The sequence below is a fragment of the Phodopus roborovskii genome, unplaced genomic scaffold, assembly GCF_943737965.1.
Source record: "Phodopus roborovskii unplaced genomic scaffold, PHOROB, whole genome shotgun sequence".
Classification (NCBI taxonomy): Eukaryota; Metazoa; Chordata; class Mammalia; order Rodentia; family Cricetidae; genus Phodopus; species Phodopus roborovskii.
This window is the reverse complement of record NW_026126540.1, coordinates 29,728,358-29,739,704: the sequence shown is the minus strand read 5'-3', so window position 1 is coordinate 29,739,704 and position 11,347 is coordinate 29,728,358. Positions and strand designations below refer to the sequence as shown.

At 43.2% G+C, this 11,347-nt stretch overlaps 1 protein-coding gene and 1 long non-coding RNA gene across 4 annotated transcripts in view; one reads left to right on the top strand and one right to left on the bottom strand.

The window, feature by feature from the left end:
* The first annotated feature begins 3,088 nt into the window (after positions 1–3,088).
* LOC127232674 (3 beta-hydroxysteroid dehydrogenase/Delta 5-->4-isomerase type 1) overlaps positions 3,089–11,347 on the top strand; it is a 26,244-nt gene continuing 17,985 nt past the window's right edge. Inside the window, exons 1-3 of one of the 3 annotated variants that reach the window (XM_051198858.1) lie at positions 3,090–3,298; positions 6,619–6,783; positions 8,691–9,502. In XM_051198858.1, coding sequence (XP_051054815.1) covers positions 3,154–3,298; positions 6,619–6,783; positions 8,691–9,502 — 1,122 coding nt within the window. In that variant the 5' untranslated portion in view covers positions 3,090–3,153. Of the gene's footprint in view, positions 3,299–6,618; positions 6,784–8,690; positions 9,503–11,347 lie in introns of those variants that run through there. The other 2 variants (XM_051198856.1, XM_051198859.1) reach the window with 2 other exon arrangements.
* Positions 8,836–11,347, bottom strand: part of LOC127232676 (uncharacterized) — a 23,516-nt gene continuing 21,004 nt past the window's right edge. Inside the window, exon 2 of the long non-coding RNA XR_007835415.1 lies at positions 8,836–8,931. This is a non-coding gene — a long non-coding RNA (uncharacterized LOC127232676). The remainder of the gene's footprint in view (positions 8,932–11,347) is intronic.

Here is an 11,347-nt window from a genome sequence, read left to right as displayed (position 1 = left end):
TTTGCTCTACCATTGTGGGATTTAACCCTCTGAAATAGTAAGCCCAGTTAAAAACTCCCTTTTATAAATTGCTTTTGTTGTGTCATTTTGTCACAGCATTAGAAGAATGACTAAGACAGATTGTGACATAAATGTCCCATTTAAACCTGAGCACCCCACATTTGCTTATTCAAGACATATCTTGAATATGTCTCTGTACTAATCAGCATTTAATGCAAAAAGAAACTTCTCTGGTAAGGGATGACATTTTAAAAGTATTTTTGTAATAGGTTAGAGGTTATCTAGAGTTGGAGGGTGAGAATAAGGACTGATAGCTGTGTGACATAAGAGATCATTGTGGGGATTATAAACACATCCTAAAGTATTATTATGATGGTGGTAACACATGACTAAACTTTACTGGAATCATTTAACTGTACAATTAAAACTGATGCATGCACAAAAATCATACCTCAGTAAAACAGTTGGAAAACAGAAGTTTCATGACAACTCCTTTGCTTTGTTTCTCACTTTGTTTGTGTGTATCAAGTCTATTTGGGAGCCCAACTATTTATTCTCCAAGCTCCTCTGATAAAAGCAATTCTCAGAGAAATATTAGCTTCAGTCTACCAGCCTTTGACACCACTATAATTGAGGAATTTATATCTCAGTCTTAAAATCAGTGGAGGGGTCTGACAACAGATATAGCTGGCAAAGGTGCCCGATTCACCTAGATGGTTGCTGAGAAAGCCTGAAGATGTTATCAAGACCAAAGACTTTTAATAGCAGCTGCATTGTATACAGGGCGGTGCTTTCCTGAGCAAGTTTGAAGGGCTGGGATTCACGCCCTGGAGTGGGAGAAGAAAATATCTACAAAATGGGAATGGGATCCAAAGTAGGATGTCAGACTCTTCAAATTAAATTTATTCTCAAGCATTCCAGAAAGCATCCTTTAAAAAGAGAGTCTCAATAAGCATCAAAGAGTCAACATTATACAGGGATCATGCTATGGTCACATGACTACTAAATTAAAAATCAATAGCAATAAAGCTTAGAAAACTCCCCACTTCCATAGTATAAGCACAGTTGCAAACAATACCTGAGTAAAACAGAAAGGTCTACTTAAGACAATAGGAGACAGCTTCCTTGAGTGGGGACTGCAGTTGAAGAAAGCATGAAAATGATCAGCTAAGCTTGTACCACAGGATGCCAGGAAAGGAAGATATTAAGTCCAAATTAATAAGTGAAAGCAAATAATATAAATACAAGAAACAAAGGAAGTTGGTAAAATAGAGAAAAATCAAGTCGGTTTTTTTTTTGTTTGCTTGTTTTGTTTTGTTTTTTGACACTCTATGAACAAAGCTTAATTTAGTTTTGGTTGTATATTTCAACATATATCAAGAACCAAAAGTAGCTTAGAAGAGAAAAATTTACAGAATGTGGGATTAAAATGAGAATTTAATATACATAAGATCAGAAAGTAGACAACTCCACAGTAGAGTGGGTATAGATGGTCTATACCCACTGTTTTAAAGGTAGAGGGCAGATCATGCCCTAAGTGTCACATGTCAGGGTACTGTAGTACCTCTGAGCTGTGGCCTTCAGATGTACCCCTATTGTATTCAATTCAAACTAGTACAAGTCTCCATGATGAGAGCCACTGTGGCACAAGCGTACAATTTCTCTTGTGACATTAGCTTCATAAGAAGGTGGCTGCTAGTAACTCGCCTCCTTTAATGGAAAGCCAAAGGCCTTGAAACAGAGACTTTTGGAATCTGTGTGGATTACTTAATGACTAAAAATTCTTAACATTTGCAAGCAAAGATGCACATTTCTGGTCAAACTTATAACTAGAGACAAAATGGAATCTTTCAAGGTTGACATTCCTTTGGAGGATTTACTTACTGCATGGGACAAATCCCAGCATTGCATCTGGGGAGCTATTCTAGTTTAACTTCACACCCTGAACTCCAGGCCATTGTATGAACTGTTGGCTGATTTACTAACAGAAAACCAAATCTTTACTGGGAATTTCTATACAAGTGAAAAACTAGTTTCCTTGGTTCTCAGAATTCTTGAAACAAAGGCACAAGACATCCCCACATCATTAAGTAAGATTTTTCATCTGTATTTTATTGTGGGTTTTTTTTTTCTGTTTGAAAAGATCAGGATCCAACTCCAAGGTTACTCAGTCTTTGAAGCTGTCCTTGATCTTCTCAGGCAGCCTTACTGACTACCTACTGCCAGACTCACACACTCCTTTGGGTCTATCAGTAGTTACCATTTCCTATAATCTAAATTGAGTAGTCACTGCACCTGTACTTTCTAATAGAGTCTGTTACCTTATAACTATTTGTATGACTTTATTTCTTAATAATAAAGCATACTAAACAATGTATTCTCAGTTACTGGGTTACATTGTAGACATTCATGAAATAAATTCAAATTTTGATTAAAATTTTTCATATAATTATCCTTAGATGCAACTTAGTAATTGGTTGCCTCTAGTAATTCTAGTTATTTTTGTTTTGTTTTGTTTGTTTTGTTTTGTTTCTTGACACAGGGTCTCACTATGTAGCTCTGGCTATCCAGGAACTCACTATGAAGAATGGCTAGCCTGACCATGACCACTACTTGTAGAGTGCTGGAATTAAAGACCATGCCCCTCATTTTCCTTACATATTTAGTATTGTATGTCTGGTGGTCCTTCTTATGTCAGCAATAATTCTGTAATAAGTGTCTGTGTCCAAACAAAATGAATATTTATCACAATATAGTCTTGAAACGGGCTGTTCTTCCTGTGTCAAGAATAAAGGACAAAACATTTATCAGTCAGTGGGGAGAAAGGATCACAGAAAAGAATAAATAATGATCCCAAAGCAGTCATAAATCAAGGTATGATGAATCAAGTGACTAGAGCATAAAACTCGGGACCGAAGTGTTGAGGCCACTGTCATCCTGACTCTTTCATTCACTTTTTAACAGTCTAGAAGATTGGAACACTACGTTTATTTTGGTTCCTTGGTGTTGGTGAGGACAAACAGTGTTTGCAAAAATTGGGTAGAGTAAGTCCGAGGGATTACTGGAACACTGTTTTCATTTGGGCCTCTTCCAGCCCTTTCTAGGATCATCTACATCACATCTGTTCCTGTTGCAATCTGTTTTGTGTTGGCCATGCCTGGGTGGAGCTGCCTGGTGACAGGAGCAGGAGGGTTTTTGGGCCAGAGGATCATCCGCTTGTTGGTGCAGGACAAAGAGCTTCAGGAAGTCAGAGCCCTGGACAAAGTCTTCAGACCAGAAACCAGGGAGGAATTCTGTAGTAAGTAAAGCTAGAGGCTCTGTCTGAGTGACTGCTGTGTGAGTACTGTATGACCACTGTGAACCTGCCTGTGTTATGATAAAGAGGAACCTTGGCAGATTCCATGTTGGGCAAAGGTGACCAGGCAGAGGGACAAACATGCCAGACAGCCAGGCAGACAGAGCTTTAAAAAAAATTACTTAAATTATAAGCAATCATATTTTACATATCAATCCCAGTTCCATCTCCCTCCCATTCTCCCATGGCCCCCACTAACCCCCATCCCATCCCCCATCAACTCCCCAAGGAGGATGAGGCCCTTCCATGGGGGATCATCAAAGTCTGTCATATCATTTGGAGCAGGGCCTAGGCCCTCCCCCATGTATCTAGGCTGAGAGAGTATCCCTCCATGAGGGAATGGGCCTATCCCTATACTAGGGATAAATACTGGGTTCCACTGCTAGAGGCCCCATAAACTGCCTAGGCCTCCTAACTGTCACCTAAGTTAAGGAAGCCTGGTTTTGTCCTATGCTGGTTCCCAGCTATCACACTGGGGTCCATGAGCTCCCCCAAGGTCCGCTGTCTCTCCCAGCATGGTCTTGACCCCTTTGCTCATCACTCCAGTAACTGGATTCCAGGAGATCTGCTCAGTGTTTAGCTGTGGATCTCTGCTTCTGCTTCCATCAGCTACTGGCAGAAGGCTCTAGGGTGGCTTTTAAAGTATCCTCTCCACTATTGCTTAGATTCTTAGTTGGGGGTCATACTTGTGGATCTCTGGACATTTCCTTAGATTGAGTTGGGGGAAGAATAGAGATTCCTTAATAAAGGGAACCATTATACATTTAAATAGACAGAGCTTAAGTGAGATGTTTTATTAGAAAGGGAATGGGGGGAGGGAAGAGAAAAGAGGTAAAGAGACACAGAGAGACAAACAGAGAGAACAGAAAAGAAGAGGGAAACAGGAAAATTCCTATCCATCCCAGGGGAACAGTGGAGAAAGAGAGCAGGAAAGAGAGGAATGGGAGAGAGAATGTAAGGATTCAGGCGTTATGCTGGCCTGCCCCTGTCACCTGACAGAATGTGCTCAGCCCAGTGTTCCACGGTTGCATAGTCTGCACACAGGTACAAAGGACCCCTTAAAGAAAGAAAGAAAGAAAGAAAGAAAGAAAGAAAGAAAGAAAGAAAGAAAGAAAGAAGGAAGGAAGGAAGGAAGGAAGGAAAGGAAGGAAGGAAGGAAGGAAAGGAAGGAAGGAAAGGAAGGAAGGAAGGAAGAAAGGAAAGAAAGACCCTACCCACTCACGCTCTCTTAAAGAAAGAGAGGAAGAAAGAAAGAAAGGAAGGAAGGAAGGAAGACCCTACCCACTCACGCTCTCTTTCTTGCTCTCTTCCCCCTCCCTCTTTCTTTCTGACTATTCCCTTGGGGCAGACAAGACTTTTCCTCTCTCCTTCTTCTCTTCCGTCCTCTCTGTCTCTGTGTATCTTTAACTCTATTCTCCACCCCCCCCCCCCCGCTTTCGTTTCTAATAAAACTTCTCACTAAGCTCTGTCTGCCTGGCATAACACACTTGCCTGACATGGAATCTGTCAGTATTCCCCTCCAGCATTATAATAACAGACTGCGCATTGCAGGGCTCCTGTCAATATAGAGCACTTGAAGCATGAGGTTTCTCCATGCCTACACTCACCAGGAAGGATCATGACAACACAGCCTAAAACACACTAGACCACACAGCTGCTGGGCTGCTAAAGTCTGGCCTGTTGCAGATCTACAGAAGGTGGTCATGGGGGCAGCTGATGGACCTCACCGCCTCTGGCCTTCTCACTTGGAAATCTCACATCTGTTCTCTTTTTAATGTGCTATTATGGATTTGTAGATGTGCACAGTTGTAGATTTGTCTACCATTCCATAGAGTCAGCAAGGTTATGGGTTTGCAGACCTCAGCAGTGGATTGCTGCCTTTCTTACTTGTCCTGGGGCTGGCTAACTGGGTATTCCTTTTCTTCTTTTGTCTTACAGGGGAAAGTAATTTAGTATTATCCTGTGGAGTTGGAATTAAAAAGAAATTAGAATCTGTGAATGAAAGACAGAGGGAATAGAGAACACTGAATCAGACAAAAGTACACAGGGCATTATAAAGGGCAAAGGCAGGTAAGGGCCATTAGGGCCACAGATGCCACCCTGGATTCCTCCATTGTCTTTCCCATATTCCTCTCTGTCCTTCATCTTGACCAAAAAAAAAAAAAAAAAAAAAAAAAAAATGACTGCAGATGTTGTTGGAGCAGCACATAATCCCTTGCTGATATTGTTGTCCGTGGGACAAGGGCAAAGTCTGGATTGAAAGTTTAGTTCACCTAGCTGCATTATCTTCCCATCTTCAAGATAATACTGCAGAGAAGTAGAAAACAAAAAACAAAACATACACACACACAAACACACACACACAAACCTCAGCCTTGAGGACAGAGTCAGGGATTGATATAGGTTGAATGTGTCACTATGTTCATTTTGTGGGATATTTAGCTGATGGCATGGCTGCTAGTGTCATCCTGTGGATGTCAGAGTAGCATGAGGATTTATCAACTGATTTATCTACTGCTCTGGCTTCATGTCTGCAATATAGGTCTTGTAGAAGCTGAATTGTGTGCAGTGCACACTTCTGACATCTGCCATATGCTAACAGATGTTCAGCCAAACCCATCATTGGAGCCCATTCTAAGTTCCCTCACAGTGACTCAATTGTCCTCTTTGTTACTGAGCGAGCTCAGACCCAGAAAGCACCAAGACCTATCAAGGGCAGGACTGAATTTTCCATCTTTGTGTCTCCTTCTTCTGGGTCCTCCTCACTGGAACTCTAGAAGACACAAGTATCCTGTTGCTTGCCCAGGTTACTCTCCTGTCTTCATACCTGTACATTTGCAACCCGAGACCTCTGTTACAGCTTCCCATGGAAGGACTCTGCCTCTGCTTCTCCTTCAGTCCAGACCCACAAGTGATTCCCCATTCTCCATCAATTAAATCCTAATTCTCCCTTTCTACATTTGACTTCCACAACCTCTCTGGTCACTCTAAAGGGTCTATGAGTTTCCATAACTCTACTTTCATGTACAAAGCACGAATGATATCTTGCTGCTCAGATTCATGGGGTAGAAGTGGACACTTGCTCCTTCCCTACTAATATTACATCGTGATTGCTGTGCATTTATTGTTCCTTCAGGAGAAAGGCCTCCTCCCCAGGATCTCCTCACTCTGACTGCCCTTGAAGGCCTAGGCAACTGATTCTGTGTCAGGAAACTTCCATCCTGTGCAGAAAGCTTCCCCATGATCTGCTTTGTGTTCCTCAGAGCTGCAGACAAAGACCGAGGTGACAGTGCTGGAGGGAGACATTCTGGATGCCCAGTGCCTGAGGAGAGCCTGCCAGGGCATCTCTGTTGTCATCCACACCGCTGCTGCCATTGACGTCTTGGGTGCCATTCCCAGACAGACTGTGATAGACATCAACCTGAAAGGTACAGTAAGTAACTCAGGAAGATATGGATGAGAGGGAAAATGAAACCAGAAAAACAAGTTTGGGGAGAGGCTACTTTGAACCATCTTCTATGCTTGCTCACCTTTCTCAGATAGCAGAGCCCATATTTGTTAGTCTCAATATTTCTTTAAATTTTTATTTTATATTTTGTCTCTGGCTGCATGCATGACTGAGCACCATCTGCATGTTCACTGCCCATGGGGTAAGAAAGGGGCATCAGATGCCCTAGAACTGGAGTTACAGAGGTTCTGTGTGGCCATGTGGGTACTAGGAATAGAACTCAGATCCTCTGGAAGAGCAGCTAGGACTCTTAACCACTTTTTCCATCCCTCTGGCCCCTAGTCTCAACAGTTTCAGTGAGGAAAACAGGCGAGGAGGGGAAGGATCATGATCAAGACACCAGAGACAGTAAGAGAATGAAGGTTTAAAGTCACACTCCTTCCTTTCCAACTGCTAGAAAAGCTGTTCTCCTCCATGCCTGTGCAACTGGACTCCAACTCCAAATCCTTCATTTCCATCTACACACTGTCGCCCTCCCAGGCCAGACCCAGACCTGACAAGTGTTAACTAGTACAGCATGTGTTATTTTAGTTCAGTGAGAGCAACCCTGCCCACCTGAAGGAAGGTGCCCCCTGCATAGACCACAGCAAAGTTTCTCCACAGAGGGCTTCTGGAAAGAACGATCCAGCACTTCCCTGCCCACTTAGTTTTCTTAGGAGTCATTATTTCCCATGTCTTTCACACAATCTTCTCAGCCCACTGTGGATCCATCTCCTCTGGAGGATGTGGGCAATTCCCTTTACTTGGTGGGCCTTTCTGTATTATGGCTTCTTAATATAAGTTAGGGTGAAACATGTAAGTTTGCATGGGATTTCTATACAACATCCTCACACTGAACATCACGGATCATTCTCCCTATCACCTTACACCCGCTGCAAGGTCCTCCTGTGTGTTTTTTTTTTTGTTTTTTTTTTATGTTGACTTTCAACTTGGGCACTCCAAGACTCTTTTACCAAAGGAAAAAAAAATGATTTAGAATTTCCAGGAACATCTCTAGTTTTTCAGGGTTTCTAATATACACCTGGCATGGCACATGCATATCCACAGGAAAGTGTCAAAAGCCTCTGGTGTCCGTCGACCATCTTTCATCTATAACAATTACCTGCTACATTTTCCATCAACGGGAGATGAGCAACTACAGAGACAATGATTAAGGCAATATTTTGCAAAATATTGTTACAGATTCAGAAAAATATTTCACAGTAATGGTTATCTACCCCCTCCTATTAGCAAGGAAACCCAAAATTTAATTGGCAAATATATTTAACTTAAGGTAATGAAGTTGTTTCTCCAGGAAAGCAAGTTGCAGAGTGCATTTTAATGTTAATGAATAGGTGAATTATAATAACAGTAACTACTTGCTCAGGACATTCCTTCCTTCTTCAAGGCAAGATGCCCTTGCCTCTCCTCCAGGATATGCATGTCTACATTGTGTCTACAGTGTTCTACCATTATAGGATTGACCAGTAGTAAACACACATTCTTTCTCAGTTCTCCAACAGACTCAATAGGAAACGATTAAATGATGTAAACAGCAAATCCTCATTCTTAAAGCTATGCTGCCAAAGCACACAGTAGGAACCAGAATCAAAGGTTATAGATGGAGAAAGAAAGATTTGTAAAGGCCAGAAGGCTAGAAACCAGGCTCCCAGATAGCAGATGTCATCCCTTTCCTTTTTTATTGTTCATGTGCCCATGCCTTGGTCCTACTGATTTGGGAACAACAAAAAATGCACTGGAGAGCTGGGATTCACCTGGAAATGGACAAGAATCATGTGGCCTCCTTGGTTTATTTCCTGACACTGACAGTGTGTTGTCTTTGATTAGGTACCCAGAACCTGTTGGAGGCCTGTGTCCAGGCTAGTGTGCCAGCCTTCATCTACACCAGCTCAATTGATGTTGCAGGGCCCAACTCTTACAAGAACATCGTCCTGAATGGCCATGAGGAAGAACAACATGAAACTATATGGCCTGATCCATACCCATACAGCAAAAAGATGGCTGAGAAGGCAGTGCTGGCAGCCAATGGGTCCACCCTGAAAAATGGTGGCACTTTCTACACTTGTGCCTTAAGGCCTATGTACATCTATGGGGAGAAAAGTCCATTAATGTCTATCACAGTGATCAGGGCCCTCAAAAATAGTGGTATTCTGGATGTTACTGGAAAATTCTCCATAGTCAACCCAGTGTATGTGGGCAATGTGGCCTGGGCACACATTCTGGCTGCCAGGGGCCTACGAGACCCTGAGAAGTCACCAAACATCCAAGGACAGTTCTACTACATCTCAGATGACACCCCTTACCAAAGCTATGATGATTTAAATTGCACCTTCAGCAAGAAATGGGGCCTCCGCCTCGATTCCCGTTGGAGCCCTCCTCTGCCCCTGCTCTACTGGCTTGCCTTCATGCTGGAAGCTGTGAGCTTCCTGCTGCATCCAATCTGCAATTACAGGCCTCCCTTTAACCGCCACTTGGTCACACTGTCAAATAGTGTGTTCACCTTCTCCTACAAGAAAGCTCAGCGAGATCTGGGCTATGAGCCCCCTGTCAGCTGGGAGGAAGCCAGGGAAAAAACTTCAGAGTGGATCGGGTCACTAGTGGAGCAGCACAAAGGGACACTGAACACAAAGACTCAGTGATGTGATATTGGCAGGGACGTGACACTGGGTACTGTCAGGAAATAGTTGTCAAGCCCTGCTGCCTTCCTTTGACACAGAAGCCAACTTAGTGTCTTCCTGGAGTCACCAGATGCTTTGTCAGTCCCTGGCTTTCTTCCCTCAATACCTGCCCAGTGACACGCAGCTGCACTACAGTAGTGGTGACTTGTGACTACAGGCTACAGCAATTGCAATTTCCTGACACGTAGAGTTCAGTACTGGTTTTCTTTGAAATCCCAAGTTCTATATCACATCCTGCCTTTGAGAAAAACCCATTGATTTATGAAGTTCAACAGAAATAGAAATAAATATTGTAATTCCTTACCTGGAGGTAGCATCTTTCTATTATTGGGCCTTGTTATGATTTCCCTTCCATAGCCAGGCTTGGCCCTTCCAGAACATAAATGGAACCTAGAACTGACATTTACTCACAGGAAGTATGAATTTGAAACTGGGCTTAACCAATCAGGTAGGTACTAACTACATGATTGACATCTGTTACCTCATTTAACATCTCCAGGACAGGAAACAGGGATTCCCATTCCCATGTCATATATGAGAGATCCTCCTCTCCACCCCCACTAATGGATTGGTGGAAAGTTCACTTCACCAGAGAGACTAAAGTGAAACACCTCACCTTCCCACTAAACCTTGCAGCCTGTTCTTTCCTTTTATAGGGAAAGCAATCCTGAAGAGTGGACTGCCCCTCTTTGGCAGAGCTCCAACTCTCTTGGCCTTCTCTCTGCCTACATATACTAACACACAAGACTCCCCAGAACCTTGAAGGACACAAGGGAAACTGTGGACACCTTAACAAATGACTCTTGAGAAAGGACGGGAGGGTGGGGGATGGGGGGAGAAACTCTCAGCTACTACCTCCAATGTCAGTATCCTGGAAGATTCTAGAACACACCTAGATGTATTTGTAACATGTATTTTAGTTATTAGCAACCTCAAATTTCTACCTTAAAAGCTATATAATTAAGGAAATCCTAATTTCCTGGAAGGTTAAAAGGAACAAAACAGATTCAATCAAACCTGTGTTCTACTCAGCCTAGAATCTGGAAGATAGCTCTATTTGAGATTTAATTCCTACTTCTTTCATCTTCCATGGTTCCATCTCACTTCTACATTGCCTCATCTGACACTGCACCTTTTTATTTCCTTCCATTTCTCCCCTTATCCTTTTCAATATTCTCTGAGGACAGGAAGCCAGTCAGGAAAAGTGTAGTAACCTAACTGAGAATGCAGCTATTAACTAACAATTAATTGACAGTTGTCAGTTAAATGCAGGTAGCAGTGAAGCATGCCACTTACTTTAGGTAGAGGAAATTGTCCGGCACACAAGCCTTTGAAATGCAGGTAAAACAGCAGAAGGGGCAGCAAAGACATAGGAAAATGGCAGCCGCCCCAGCCTGTGAGCCTCCTTCCCTTTTCCTATGGATTCAGCAGTCTTTGGTCATGGAATAAGGGAGGCACAGGGAAGGGCTCACCCACAGGTTTGAGTGTGGTGTACAAGTGATTGGAGAGAGTGGAGTAAGCAGAAGGTGTCCGGGAAACAGGTGGGACTTGGAAAGGAGAGCCAGGTGGGTCCATGCAGGGAGGGCAGCCTAAGAGATGGTGCAGAGGAGGAGTGTGCAGGTGGAGGAGGAAGGGGGCCAAGGTGAGTAAAGATGCTGGACACCACTTAAGCAGGGTTTGCTGAGGGACAGCGGGTGTCCTGGGTGCCAGACAGAGCTGGACACTGGACAAGTGTGGCCTCTGGGGACCCAGCAGAGTGTCTGGTGGATGGTGTGCTTAAGGCCGTCTGCAAGAGCATGGTAGAAT